The 15986-nt window shown below is 36.1% G+C and overlaps 1 protein-coding gene and 1 long non-coding RNA gene across 6 annotated transcripts in view; both read left to right on the forward strand.

Annotated features, from left to right (window-relative positions):
- Positions 1–15986, forward strand: part of ANO10 (anoctamin 10) — a 208201-nt gene that overhangs the window by 3527 nt on the left and 188688 nt on the right. For 4 of the 5 annotated variants that reach the window (XM_076006987.1, XM_012770397.3, XM_076006991.1 and 1 more), the window contains exons 2-4: positions 5924–6076; positions 11979–12176; positions 13376–13510. In XM_076006987.1, the coding sequence (XP_075863102.1) occupies positions 5938–6076; positions 11979–12176; positions 13376–13510 (472 nt within the window). In that variant the 5' untranslated portion in view covers positions 5924–5937. Of the gene's footprint in view, positions 1–982; positions 1086–5923; positions 6077–11978; positions 12177–13375; positions 13511–15986 lie in introns of those variants that run through there. The other variant, XM_076006985.1, reaches the window with a different exon arrangement.
- LOC142873330 (uncharacterized) lies at positions 6095–9138 on the forward strand. Its single transcript, XR_012921372.1, has 2 exons — positions 6095–6858; positions 9049–9138. It is a non-coding gene; the product is annotated as an uncharacterized LOC142873330 (long non-coding RNA).

The following is a 15986-nucleotide window of genomic DNA, read 5'->3' on the forward strand; positions in this document are numbered from 1 at the left end:
AAGCCACACGAATCTGATTCCATTTGTAGGTCTCTCTTTAGCCCTTTGTGCAGTTTGACTCATGATAAAGAAGAACAAAATTTGGTATAGCTATCTCTTGATCCCATGCCTCAGAGCCCATGTGGAACATGGCTGCCTGAAGATAACAAATGTTACAGTTTACATCTGACCCAATGGCCAGTAAGGAATCCCTGTAGGTTTCTGAGCAGATGATTTTGTGTCATAGTAACATGAATCTCAATAAGTAAATCTAGGAGGCAAGAATAGGGATGTTCTTCATGATATTCTTTTAATTATCCTGAATGACTGCAATTTTTTATAATAAAAAGTTGGGGGAAATATTTAACCTATCATTAGAATACTTAGCTACATCACTTTCAAATATGGTAAACATTTATCATGTGCCTACTGTGAGCCAGGCCATAATAGTCTAAAGGTACAAAGGTAAACAAAGTCTACATCTTGTTTTTGAGGAGCCCATAGTCTAGTAGCAGAAGCAGGTGTGCATCAAATCATTCTAACACGTGGACTAAGTACAGTAGTAGGAACCCGAAAAGTATGGCTAGTCTGGGAAGAGAGGCTGAGAACCAGACATCATTCAACTTGGAATAGTTACAGATAACTCCAAGTTTCCAACCTGGGACATGGGAAGAATAACTATGAGTGAGAAATAGCAAAGTTGGAAAGAATTGTTAGTTTAAGGGAACAATACATTTTTTAGTGGAGTATGTGGGAACATGCATCAAAACTCTTTTTTTTTTTTTTTGAGACAGAGTCTCACTCTATTGCCCTAGCTAGAGTGCCATGGCATCACCCTAGCTCACAGCAACCTCAAACTCCTGGGCTCAAGCAATCCTTCTGCCTCAGCCTCCCGAATAGCTGGGACCACAGGCATTTGCCACCATGCCTGGCTAATTTTTTCTATATATTTTTAGTTGGCCAATTAATTTGTTTCTATTTTTAGTAGAGACCCAGTCTGGCTCTTGCTCAGGCTGGTTTTGAACTCTTGACCTTGAGCGATCCTCCCGTCTTGGCCTCCCAGAGTGCTAGGATTATAGGCGTGAGCCACCGCACCCAGCCCAAAGGTCAGTTTTTGAACATTTATGCACCGTCTAATGTGAATAATATGAGACCCAACTTACTCATAATTACCAGGTCATAAAACCGTTTTGGAGAGACTAAAAGCAGGTTTCTGTTCTTAACATGTATGTGAGTACTATCTAGAAAATTTCATATTTACTCACTGATTATCTCACTTGAGATACTATATGCCTTTCATTCTGTAAGGAACAACTTTAACAATATAATATTTGCAATATGTAAGACACAAATGTCACCATCCCCAACCTACAAAGAGTTTTCAAAAATCAACAACAAAATACGAAAACATAAAAACACAACTCACAAAAGAAATATGCCAACACACATTTGAAAAGATGTTTGAAGTCACTAATAAAAGAAATGCAGAGTAACAAGATATTTTTCCCTTTGCAAATATGCCAAAGCTAAAAGATGAAAAGAAGCTAGTTTTGGTATAGGTGTAAAAAATCTTAACATTTTCATACATTGTTGACAGATGTTGTAAAGAAAGCAGAGTGGCAATATGAAAAATAATATTAAATATTTGTACTCAACATGACAATGCTATTTCTAGGAATTTGTCCCAAGAAGAAAATTAAATAAAACATGTATACAGAAGTTCATTAAAGGTTTATTTATTTATTTTTAAGTAATTTCTCTCAAAAAGATAATTAAATATGCATATAAAAGTTTATTAGAGATTTTGTTGATTGTATTTATTTATGTATTTATTGCAAAGAACCTAATACTTGAATATCCATCAACAAGAGGTTGGCTAAAGTATGATACAAGAATATGATAGAATCATTAATGCTAGGATATAAATCCAATTATATTTATTAACATGGAAAGCAATTTCTAACAAATTTTAAGGTAAAAAATGCAAAGTATGGTCCCATATAAATATATGTAATAAATATAGTAATACGAAGACAACACTAGCTATTGTTTGCTTATGATTTACTGCATGCAGGGTACTGGGCTACATATTTTTTTGTGAATTAACTCATTTAATCCTCACACCAACCCCTTGAACAAGAAACTTTAATTCTTCCACTTTACCAATGAGAAAACTTAGGTGAAAAAGTTTACATAGCTTGTTAAATATCTCACAGCAGCAAACAAGGGATCTGGGATTCAGAACCATACAGCCTGACACCAGAGTACACATCCTTAATCATGTATGTGTATATGCATGTACAGGCTACAGTGTGTGTGTGTGTGTGTGTGTGTGTGTGTGTGAAAGAGAGAGAGAGAGAGAAAATAAAAACTATCAGTGACTAGTCAGATATATTTCTGTATTCTTGTCCGTAAGTAATGCATTCCTGTAGATGGTTGGAATTCTCCAAATTGTTAGGAAGGACCCTTTGTTATCAGTCCATTGTTGGTATCGTCTTGGGTCAGTCATGATTTTGGCTTGAAGTTTACTTTCTGGCTGCTGAATATTTTTTATTCACTTTTATTATTAATACTTGTTTGGGGGCTGTTTTACTTATTTTTGATACAGTTAATTTTGCTTTAGGCCAGAAGATTCTGTAATACGGTTTCACTTTGTCATTTTATCTTGAACTGTGTCTTAGCTTATCTTTAGTAAGAGTTATATAGTAGACAGTTTAAAATTAAGATTTCATTTAGTGGGAAAAAACATGTAGAATTTGGATATCTCTAATGGCTTTGTTCCTTCTAGTCTTCAGCTCTGTATCATCAAAAATTCATTTTACTTTGAACTTAGTAAAGTAAATTCTTCATTTGATTTTTCTCTTGGTTTTTAAAGTATAAATTGTAGGGCTGGTAGGAAGATTATAGAACCATGTGTATAGCTACCTAGCACATTGTCTCAGATGCGGTGGGCATTCAATAAAGGAAAATTAAGCTTAAAAGGAGTTAGGGGAGTTCCTATATTGCAAATACTCCCTGCTCACTAATAAAGATTATTACTAGATTATCTGCAATCAATTTCTTCTGCTTTAAGAACACCCTTTATTGTCATTTTCTTTAGTGGGAGTATGCTGGTGATGAATTCTCTCAATTTTTGTTTGTTTGAAAATGGCTTTATTGCTCTTTTATTCGTGAAGCATATTTTGACTGAGTATAATCTTGAATTGGCCATGATATTATCTGACACATTGAAGACATGATGGCTTCCATTATTTTACTGTGAAGTCAGCTGTCAGTCTAATTACTTCTCTTCACAGTGTTTTGTCTTTGTTTTTATGACTGCTTTTTAGATTTTCTCTCTCTGGGTTTTTCTGTTGTTTTCTCTTGGGTACTCTGCTTTTTTCTTTTTATTTTATCCTGATTGAAGTATATAGAGATTGTTAAATCTGTACCTTGATATATTTTGTCAGCTTTGGGAAACTCTTGGTTAGTATCTCTTTGGGTGTTGGTTTCGCCCTAATAGCTCCCTTCTTTATTTCTGGGACTCTCTGTTTTTCCCTGTCTCTCACACTGTTGTCTGTATTTTCTTCCTTTTTTTTTGTTCTCAGGGCTTCATTCTAGATATTTTCTTATGCCCATCTTACAGTTCATTGGTTTTTCTCTTAGCTTTGTCTAATTTTCTGTGAAGCCTCCCTTGGGTTCTTAATTTTGACTCCCCTCCCTCCACTTTTTTAAAAGAGACAGTGTCTTTCTTGCATTATCTCCCAGGCTAGAGTGCAGTGGCACAATCATAGCTCACTGTAACCTCAAACTCCTGGGCACAAGCGATCCTCCTGCCTCAGCCTCCTGAGTAGCTAGGACTATAGGCGTGCACCACCACACCTGGCTAATTTTTAAATTTTTTTGTAGAGATAGGGTCTCTCTGTGTTGCCCAGGCTTGTCTTGAACTCCTGGCCTTAAGCAATCCTCCTGCCTTGGCTTCCCAAAGCTCTGGGATTAATGGGTGTGAGACACTGCATGACTCTTATATTTTTAAATTCTAGAATTTCCATTATAAAATAGTTTCTAGTTCTTTGCCAAAATTCTCAGTTTTGTCTTTTAGGTCTTTGAACATATGATGATTATTTTAAAGTCTTTTAAACTAACTCCATTATTTGGATCTATTGTGTGTTTGTTTCTATTGCCCCCCCCCCATTTTCATGCATATTGTCTCCTGATTGAGATAATATGAACCTATAATTTAGTACTTAATCAAGGGTGATCTAATTCTGGTTCACTGTTAGCTTTAGGATGTAGCCCTCTCAGGTCCCACTTCAAAGTGGGGATTTTATCAGACCCTTTTCCTTGGTGGGCTCTGTACTAATTATACTTTTTGTCCCCTAGCCTCTCATGGCTAACAGAATCCCTCCTTAGCTCCTGACCCTCTCAGCTACTTCTTCACAAATTGGCAGAGACCTTAGGGAAACCAGTTGCAAATGCTGAACTTCCTCTCTGTTTCTTCTGGATAGGGACTCCATTATTTCCCACTACCTTCTTGGATTTTTAATATTCACAGAAAAAATTTTAAAAATACAGGTTGAGTATCCTTATCCAAAATGCCTGGGACCAGAAATGTTTGGATTTTTGGGATTTGGGGGTATTGGAATTTTTTTTTTTATTTTGGAATATGTCCATATACATAATGAGATATCTTGGAGATGGGACCCAAGTCTAAACATGAAATTCATTTATATTTCATATATACCTTATACACATAGCCTGAAGGTAATTTTATACAATATTTTTAATAATTTTATGAATGAAACAAAGTTTGTGTTAAGTACCTACGTGTAGAATTTTCTGCTTATGGTGTCATGTCAGCACTCAAAAAGTTTCAGACTTTGGAACATTTCAGATTTTGGATTTTTGGATTAGCGATGTTCAACCTCTGTGAACACACATCCTATGCATGTGAGTGTGGGTATGTGTTTTCTAGTTGTCTTTAGCAGAAGAGTTGTCTGAACCCCTTAATTTGGTTGTTCTGGAAGTGTAAGTCTTGGCTTGTGTTCTTAGTTAATGTGTCACTTTTAGAACATGTAGTTTTGAAGGAGCTGCATAGCAGTGGTTCTGCCTAGCAAAGATGGGTATCATAGAGAGTTCCATGTAATTACGATTGGACTACTCATTACCCACGAACATTTTCCTATTTTTTTGTCTTTCCATTCAGTCTGGTTGTCAGTTTTTATAGATTTAGTCTCTAATCTATTCTTTCTTCTTCATTGCCACCATTCAGGCCAGTATTAGCTGTTTTTAGACTACTCTAATGGCTTCCTAAGTGGTCTCCCATATTCTAGGCTGACCCTTCGTACACTGTAATAGTTCTATATTGACTACAGTAATTCCCTCCTTATGATGAATTGGTGAGACTCCCATTGTGTATTAGACAAAACTAGTTTCCTTTGTAATCAGGAGTCCTAATTAGATACCAGCTCATATCCATCCTCTCCCCATGCCCCACCCCAGAGTTAATGCTCCAGCCATAACCACTTGTATTTCTCTGAGCCCATTGGGTATTTTTTCATCATTATTTTGTAGGGAAATACATTTCTTCTATTTAGAATACTATTCATTTTCTATCTGACAATCTCCTATTCATTCTTCTAAATCCTGTTAAGGTATCACATTCTTTGTAAATACTTTCTTATTCCTTTTGTGTGAGAGCATGTTTTACATTGTTATCTTTCATTTACCTGAATGTTTCTTCTGCTGTATTCTGAGTTGCTTGCAGATAATGATGGTTTTCTCTCTAAAGCTTGGCTCCCACGTGTGCTTTGAACCATTGGTTGAGCCATAACCCATCTGGATCATCAGACATTTGCCTTTATCTTGGAAGCCAGAATTAGATGTAACTGAGTGAAAATGCAAACAGTCTATGGCATATTTCTCCTTGTCTTAATCCATTTTTGCTTTTTATTTTAATTTGCAGAAGGTTTTTCAAAGATGAAAGTGACCTTATCAGCTTTGGATACTCACGAGAGTTCTTTCACGCCTTTGGTGGTCATAGAACTTGCTCAGGATGTGAAAGAAGAAACCAAAGAATGGCTGAAAAACAGAATTATTGCTAAAAAAAAAGATGGTGGTGAGTAAAATAGTTAATACACAGACTTAGTCATGCTTAGTGACTAAAAATATATTTATAAATGTGTTTTATAATTCTTAGTGATTTATTTTTACTGATGTTTATTTTTTTGCCCTTTGTTATCTATCAAGGACTTGAAAAGTGGTTTTAAATCAACATTAGACTTTAAGTCCCCATTAGACTGTAAGCAACATGATTAGTGTTCTTCACAGTTCTAAACACTATGCCTAGCACAGTGCTTGGTGCATGGTAGGTGCTTGATAAATATTTGTCAAATGGATGGACAAGTATCTATTGAGTGTGCTTTGTTTGTCAGTTATGGTGCTAACAGAGAAATAAATATGGTTCTGCTTGCAAGGATGTTCCTGTCAGGGAAGGGAGACCGAATGCCAGTTCCTAGAAATTCAAGTAAAAAAAATGTTAGTGGTAGAGCTGTCACAAAGCAATGAGTGGGGCTTAGGAATGAATCATATGTATATTTACTGTAAAAGTAAAGGGAAGGTTAAGATGACACTTTGGCAGTGCTTTTTGAGTGACAAGGGATGACTTAAAATACCAAAGTTTAGCCCTCTCTTGAAGGGTGACAGTGGTTTGCTGTGGGTGAGAAGGCAGAGGGCGTTTAATATGAGTAAACATCTCATAAATTACATGGAATAATCTCTTAAATTGTACTAAGTCTTTAAACACTGGACTAAACTTAGACTCTTTTTTAAAAAAAAAATTGTGACTGTAAACTGAAGTGATTTCTTTCTTTTCTTTTTTCTGAGACAGAGTCTCTGTCTGTTGCTCAGGCAAGTGCCATAGCATCAGCCTAGCTCACAGAAACTTCAAACTCCTGGGCTCAAGCAATCCTTCTTCCTAAGTGGTCTCCCACTGTAGCTGGGACTATAGGCGTGCAGCCTCCTGTGTAGCTGGGGCTATAGGCGTGCACTACCACATCTAGCTAATTGTTTCTATTTTTAGTAGAGATGGGATCTCGCTCTTGCTCAGGCTGGTCTCAAACTCCTGAGCTCAAGCTATCTTCCCACCTTGGCCTCCCAGAGTGCTAGGATTGCAGGCTTGAGCAACTGTGCCCAGGCTGAAGTGATTTCTTTCTTTCTTTCTTTTTTTTTGAGACAGAGTCGCGCTTTGTTGCTCAGGCTAGAGTGAGTGCCGTGGCATCAGCCTGGCTCACAGCAACCTCAAACTCCTGGGCTCGAGTGATCCTCCTGCCTCAGCCTCCCAAGTAGCTGGGACTATAGGCATGCGCCACCATGCCTGGCTAATTTTTTCTATATATATTAGTTGGCCAATTAATTTCTTTCTATTTATAGTAGAGACGGGGTCTCGCTCTTGCTCAGGCTGGTTTTGAACTCCTGACCTTGAGCAATCCGCCTGCCTTGGCCTCCCAGAGTGCTAGGATTACTGGCGTGAGCCACCGTGCCTGGCCTGATTTCTTAAAAATATAGTTTTGAATAACAATGGAATTAAAATTTTTTTTCAAACAATTGAATTAGCAGGAAACTTAACACGATATTTGCTTGCTGAAATTTGAGGTGTTTCACTGGACTTGAGTCCCTTCTTTAAAATTTCTGTGATTTAAGGACATTTGTAGTGTCTCAGTATGAAAAATTCCAGAGTATTCCCAGCTTCTTTTCTGCGGATTGTGTGTCTTCAGGGATACATGAGGATGGGGAGGGGATGGACACCTTTCTATACTGTTTGAACGACAATAAAAAAAAAAAACTTTTTAAAAAAGTCTTTTGGATCTTCCAGGTAAAGATAGTGGATCTAAAAGTCATGTTTACTTTTATTCCTCTCAAAACCCCTATTAAAATGATAAAAGGACTTTAAAAAAATATATATAAATGATCTAAGTCCACATTGACAAAAAAGAAAGAAGATACAACAACAACAAACTTTTAGAAGCTGGAAAACAGGTAGATTAATAGTAATTGATTTCTCAAATTTGAGAAAGCTAAAACTTAAGCTGGCAGGGGAGAAAGTTGAGATGCAATTTGGTATACACTGCAGAATACCCCCAAAGACTCAGGAATTAGGGAAACTGGGGGACTGTGAAGGTGGAGATAAAACTGCTATCTAGAAAAAAGAGGATTGACTGAGATCTGTGTAGTAAATAGTTAGATCCCTGTATCACTTCTATATTCTACCACTCCTGCAGAAGACTTGAGGTTTATTCCTCGGAGAAGGTCAGATGCATGGTGTTTGGCTCTATGCACAGTTGAGGGTAGAGATTATGTACTGAATATAAGATACTAACTGACTACCATCCCCCCTTGCTGTATCCCTTCAGTCTCATACCTAATTCAGTTTCCAAAATACTATCAGCCCTATTTAAACCATCCAGGAAGCAGATTGGACAGTCTTTCTCTGGAGAATCTGACCAGCTTAAGATAAAAAACCTAACGGTGTGGAAATCAGGGGGTTGCCAATGGAAAATGACTTGGCCAGACTACCTTCCATTAAAGACCATCTTTGACAAACTCCATCTAGCCCTCAAAACTTCCATTTAGCGTCTTAGAGCCCCTTTCGTAAACATGAACATAGAACAAAAGATTGCCAAACATCTTAGGAAAATCCCTAACATGAAATAAAAAGCTAAAAACTAAACAACAATAAATGTAGCAAGAATAATGCAGAAGAAAACCAAAAGAGAATAAAAATCTCAGTTCTCAAAATTATGAGAAGGTATAATATCTATGAATCAAAAATAGGATATTATAGGCAGGGTGCGGTGGCTCACGCCTGTAATCCTAGCACTCTGGGAGGCCGAGGCGGGCGGATTGCTCAAGGTCAGGAGTTCGAAACCAGCCTGAGCAAGAGCGAGACCCCGTCTCTACTATAAATAGAAAGAAATTAATTGGCCAACTAATATATGTAGAAAAAATTAGTCGGGCATGGTTGCGCATGCCTGTAGTCCCAGCTACTTGGGAGGCTGAGGCAGGAGGATTGCTTGAGCCCAGGAGTTTGAGGTTGCTGTGAGCTAGGCTGACATCACAGCACTCACCCTAGCCTGAGCAACAAAGTGAGACTCTGTTGCAAAAAAAAAAAAAAAAAAAGAATAGGATATTATAAAAATCATGTAGGAAAAATGTGGCTCTTGTAAAGTAACAATGTGAAATAAAAATTTAAAAACTCAATAAAAGGGTTAGGAGATAATATTGAGAAAAATCTCTAATAAGGAGCAAAAAGGTAAAGAATTGGAAAACATGAGAGAAAAAAATAAGGAAATTAGAGGAGTAGTCTAGGAGGTACAATTCTGAATAAAAGGAGTTCTAAAAGGAGAACAGAGAAAAATAAGTCATCAAAGAAAAACACAAGACTGATGCAATGCCTTTTCAGATGGAAAAGGCTCCCAGTGCCCAGCATTGTGGGTGAAAATGGCATTTCATTGGAAAGTTTTAGAACCCTGGAAACAGAATATACAACAAATTTCCAGAGAAAAGAAAATAGGTTAGATATAAAGGATCAGACTTCTTAACAAATATTGGAAGCTAGAAGGACAATGATAGAATATTTTCATTTCTGAAGGAAGGATTTTTGATCTAGAATTATGTACCTAATTAGCTGCCAATGAGGTGTGAGGGCAGAATGAAGAAAGATTTCTCTAAGAAGATGATGATAATAGGGTATATATCATGTCACTGTATCAAGGAGAGATTTAGAAAATTGGCAGAGAGCTTGGGGGATTGAATTTTTGAGAAGTACATAATAAACTAAGCAAATGATGAAACAAGACAGCAACTTTTAGGAAAATGGAATGTATAGGAAAGGAAAATGATAGCTTACTGTAAGGCTCAGCTATAAATAGCATATGTAACTAGTATATAACGTAAGTACTCGAAACCAAAAGGATGATATAACTGTATAGTGAGAATGGCATGATGGGCATGGTGGATGGAAATGGTAAAGGTGAGAAGAAAAGAAAGCTAAATCCTCATCTTCCAAGGCTTAAAACTAAGAAATCAAGAAATAGCTCTAGAAGCATGTTACTTGGTGACATGAAAGCAAATAACAAGGAATTACCTGAACAATTTGAAAGCCATTGCTTAATATGAGGGAGGAAGATGGGAACTGCAAGTTTTCAAAACAAGATATTGACAAATGGTTCTTCATTAAGGTTATACCAATTTCTACTCCTCTAGAAATGGCTGAGAGTGCCTTTCCCCACACACTCATGTGTCAGTTGGGTCTTCCAAGCAAGAGATGAGGTTATGATGCACGAGAGGTTTATTGATGGAAACATCTGTGGAAAGCTAAGGGGGAGGGAGCAGGAGTAGGCACAGAGAACATTCAGACTTTGGTGTAGGTCTGACGCTTGTAAAAGGAGAGGGAAGAAAGGACGATTGAGTAGGAAGAGCCTCAGACCACAGCACAATTTTGAGAAACTGTCAGCCAGGATCAAAGTTATCCTTTAAAAAGGTGGTCCCCAACCTTTTTGGCACCAGGGACTGGTCTCATAAGACAAATTTTCCGCAGACGGGGCAGAGCTTAGGTGGTGATTTGAGCGATGGGGAACGGCTGTAAATATGATGAAGCTTCGCTCCCACACCCACTGCTCACCTCCTGCTGTACAGCCTGACAGTTTTTCCATGGACAGGGTGAGGGTGGAGGGGTGGGGCAGAGCTCAGGTGGTGATGCGTGGCCTGGTTCCTAACAGGCCATGGGCCAATACTGGGCCCTGGCCCAGGGGTTGGAGACTGCAGATTTAAAGGAAACCCATGTTGAGCAGGAATGGCCTTGTTCTAGCATGCTCTCTATGCCCAGCCAATGGCTGGGAGCAGGTGGAGAAGCATCCTAAGGTGCAGCAGCAGAAGTCTGTCAGTCAGCCTCACTGCTTGGAGCAAGTTCTCTTGAAGGGGAGGGGTGGGTGGAGTGGGGCATCTCCATGGCCACCACACTCAACAATCTGTTATCAAACTTTCCATCTTTGCAGTGTGAGAAATTAAAAATAGCGTGTTGGTATAGTTTTTGCATTTATCTTAGTATGAATGAGATTAAGGGTCTCATATTTAAGAGCAATTTGCATTTTCTTTCTGTAAATTCAATATAGTCTTTAATACCTTTACTGTAAACTACCTAAGTCATAGTATCATAATACATTAATCTTAATGTATTAATCCAGGTGGTAAGTGAAGTATAAATTCTGCTCATTATCCTGTTACCATCTGATTAATACTTTCATAATTCCTGATAACCATCCTAGAGGGTAAATAGTAAAGAAATAATATACCTTAAAAAGTTTGATATAGGTAGGTAGAAATATAAATTTAGGAAAAAATCCTTTTTCTCCATAATTTTATAAGTAATAATTACATGTACAGTATCAAATAATAATATATACTCTTAATGTTTTGGGAACTTAGTTAAGAAAAATATTATTAAATTTAATTGAATATGGAAATTTATGGGAAAAATCACTGAAAAGTTATATTGCTTTTTATTTAGTATTTAACATTGACAAAATCTGTTATAGTCCAGTAATTGTTTATTTGTGGGTTTTTTTCCTGGAATATTTTACTCCAAATTAATTTACTTAAATTTTGGTCCATTATGTTTACATTAAGAAACTGCATTGCTTTGCTTCATATTTTCACTCAGTACAGTTTTATACCTAGAGCCCATAAATGTTGGATTCTTATCTCATATCTACTTCTAATTTTCATAAGTGGCAAGCTACTCATTGCTACATTTTTCAGTTATTGCAGTTATTAAAAAACTATAAGGAACTGCCATCCCCAACTTACTTACAGTTCTTATTTACTTGGAAGATAGATTTAAATTGTAAATATAATTTTTTTCTTCCACCAAACTAGAAATATTATGTTTATTAAGAAGGTTTTCATTTTTGAAACTTTAATGTTTGTCTTTCTAAGATTGTGCTTACATTTTGTTTTTAAAGGTGCCCAGTTGTTGTTTAGACCATTGTTAAATAAATATGAGAGAGAGACACTAGAAAATCAGAACTTATATCTTGTTGGTGCCTCCAAGATTAGACTGTTACTGGGAGCAGAAGCAGTGGGATTGGTGAAAGAGTGCCATGATAACACCATGAGAGCCTTCACATACGGGACTCGACAGAATTTCAAAGGTTTTGATGGTAAGCCCCAAATTCTTTGTTTCTGCCAGGATCCATTAATCAAAAAGAAGTTTTCAATGAATAGATCAGGGGTCGGCAAACGTATTTAGTAAAGGGCCAAATACTAAATATTTTAAGTTTTGCAAACCATGTGGTCTCTGCTGTAACTACTCAACACTGCCATTGGAGAGGAAGAGAATAGCCTTAGACCACAAGTAGATGAATGGGTGAGACTGTGTTCTCATAAAACTATATTTATAAAACCATGTGGCAGGCCAAATTTGGCCCACAGACCATACTTTGCCACCTCTGGAATAGATGAACACAAATTAGAAGGACATGTGTAATTTATATTATTCTATTGTAATTCTTATAATAATGAATATTTACTGGCTTGAGATAGAAAAATCTTGAAATAAGAAACACAATAGTAGTTCAGTATCCTAGAAACCTCATTTACTGAATTTTCTGGCTCGTACTGAATGTGGTAGGGTAATTGGTTTTGTGCTGGCCCCAAAGCAGATTCCAATAGAGAACATTTTCCTGGAAGAACTGAGAAAGCCAGTGTAGATATGGTAGCAGGATGCAAGTTTGGCTTCAGAAACAGACTGGTCCCTTCCAGGGCTTTCAGAGTTAGAAGATGTGATTAGACTTCTTCAGACTCACTTACTCTGGATTTTTATACCTTAGTGAATAAATGATGAAGGTGAAATTTATCTTATTTAAGAAGGTTCACCTGTCAAAAAGTGACATCATTTTCTTACAAGACTTTGTTCTCCCTCATGTATGGGAGTGATGTCTAACTTCAGAAGGGAATAGAATGGGCTTACAAGTTTGGAGGAGGAGAATTTGCCATATAGGCAAACAGCTTCAATTCCATCCCTGGTTAAAAATATTGTATTGTTAGAATTCAAGAATGTATTGCTTTCTGCTCATTGGTACTAAATGAGATCAGGTGTATGTTATTTGAATGTGACAAGTTATATAATAACTATTGAAATGATCGAGAAATTGTATGATGTGAAGGTCTAACAAAATCTTTTTATTTTTATAAAATATCTAAGGAGTTTTATGTTCAATTTAATTTACCAGTTTTATACTTTGATTACCTTATGTTGTTTATTGTTTATATCATTATTTCTATAATGCCAGGTAATTAGAATATTACTTGATTTTGATTGTTACTGAGAAAATAACTGGAAATTTTTGTTTTATTTTAGATAACAATGATGATTTCCTCACAATGGCAGAATGTCAATTCATTATCAAACATGAACTTGAAAATCTTAGAGCTAAAGATGAAAAAATGATCCCTGGTTACCCCCAAGCAAAGTTGTATCCAGGAAAATCATTATGTAAGTCATTACATAATCGTTATGTAAGTCATTACATAACCTTCCTAGCTTCCTAACCAGGTTCATGAGTACATATTCTAATGCAACTGTTTTATTTGTGATAGACATAATTAGCAAATCGCAGAGGCTTTTTTTCTCTTATTGAAAAACACAGCTTTACAGTAACTCTTATTTTCATGAACATGTCTCTTGTCCTTTGAGCCTCATTGCATTGCACCTTTAAATCAATATATTTGTTCTGTATGGTTTGCTACTTCTTATTTATCAAGGTCTCACAGTATTACGTTAGCTTAAAATTCATTGTGAACACATGCATATTTTATTACTCAGTTAAAATTAGCAAACTGTATGCCCTAACATTGTATACTATAAAGAAAATATGTGGGGGAATATAAAAGGGTAGACATTGTCTTCCTGGACCACTCTTTCTATTTCCTCTGATTTCACTGGATGTGAGCACATGCAAACGTAAAAAGACTTACAGAGTGACATAATACCTGAATGCAGATTAGCAGTTTGCAACTTTTCAGTTTTATGTAATTTCATTTTAATGAGAATACAAGTTTACATAATGGAAGAATTTTACCACAATGCATAATTTCAACTTTGCTTTAAACCCAGATAGTGGCAATGCTTCAGAGCAGTTTGCTGCCTAAAATGCACTTTAAACACATAAGCTTCTGTGTTCCCTAGTCTGGTTTCCTCTTAATAGTCAATGTAATACTACCTTCTGATCTTCCCCTGGAGGACAGATCCCCCCAAACCAGTCCATATTTACATTTTCCCAGTTGTCACCACATACATTTTAGAGCTTGTTTGCTCAAACTAAGATTCAAAGATCAGCCATTTGTTTGGTTGTCACATTTCTTAAGTCTCTTTAATATAGAATAGTTTTTCTTTTGCATTTTTTTTCTCATGACTTTGACTTGCTGAAGAGACCAGGGCATTTGTCTCATAGATTGTTTCAGATTATGGATTTTCTGATTGTTTCCTTCTTCCTCTAACCTCTCTGTATTTCCTATAAACTGGAAGTTTTTGGCAAGAATTCTTCCTAGGTGATGCTTCCTCTTCTCTGAGGATGGTAGACTTGATGGGTAATAGAAGGCCTTCTGAGTGAGATTTTCTTTTCTTCACTTCTCTAATAAACCTTCCTAACTTCCTCTCCTGTGATGGGGATTTTGCCTTACTTTCATAGATCTTTTCCAAATATGAATTTTTATTGACTTACCTCTCTTCTTGAATTTTGGAGTATTTTTCTTAGGATAAATTGTTTATTTTCACTTTTTTATAGAAAACCTTTTGTTTTTATTTTCAGAGTTAGATGTTGTATTTATTGTAGCTTGTTCTGAACTGTATTCAGGATACTGAGGAAAACAGGGTTTATAGTCTGTACTGTGGACGTATAAATTATTCAATTTTCACAACATATTGGCAGAAACATACCCCAAGCATTTTGTGATTTTCACATTTATTTGCTATTGACTTTTGTCAATTGAAAAAATAACCCATGTATATGAGAAAAATTCAAGCAGTGTAAAAACTTAGACAATGAAAAGTTGTCTCCTTCCTATTCCATGCTCCAAGTCCTTCTCTCCCCTCCTAATTTATACCCTCCGAGAAATATTATTCAAGAGGACACATGTTCAAACAAATGGGGAGTATATTGTGCATACCACATTGGACCTTTTTTATTTAATATATTTTGATCCTCATTTTAGATTGCCACATTAGGTCTAGCTCATTCCTTTTCTAGGCCACCTAGTATTCTGTCGTATGGATGTCATCATATTGATGAACATTTAATTGTTTTCCTCAAGTTTTTCCTTATAAATAAAGTAGGAAAATTCCCAGAAGTGACATTGTTAAAACAATGGTATATGCATCTTTTGGGGTAGATATTTCCAAATTGCCCACTGTAGTTATTGCTTCAGTTTTAAAGAGAGTACTTCTATTTGAGCTTTCAGTATGATGTTGACTTTTGATTGTAGGTAATTTTTATCATGTTTAGAAAGTATCCATTTCTTCTACTTTATTAAGACTTTTGTGTGGCCACAAATTTTATCAAATGCTTTTCCAGCATCTATGAAGACAATTATGGTTTTTATCTCTGACATTGTCAATATGGTAAGCAATATTAATAGAATTTCTAATATTAAATTATTCTTGCCTTTCCATGATGAACTATACTTATATTATTTAAATTTATTGCTGACTTCCTTTTTTATTATTTTATTATTTTTATATCAATATTCATATGAGTATTTAGATTTCTTTTTTGTTGTATTTCTGAGTATTTCTATCAAATACATTGTTAATTTTGTCTTTTACTGCTTTTTGTTCTCTTTTTTTTTTTTTTTTTTTTTTTTTTTGAGACAGAGTCTCGCTTTGTTGCCCAGGCTAGAGTGAGTGCCGTGGCATCAGCCTAGCTCACAGCAACCTCAAACTCCTGGCTCAAGCAATCCTCCTGCCTCAGCCT

Source organism: Microcebus murinus, chromosome 1 (genome assembly GCF_040939455.1).
Source record: "Microcebus murinus isolate Inina chromosome 1, M.murinus_Inina_mat1.0, whole genome shotgun sequence".
In the NCBI taxonomy this organism is placed as follows: Eukaryota; Metazoa; Chordata; class Mammalia; order Primates; family Cheirogaleidae; genus Microcebus; species Microcebus murinus.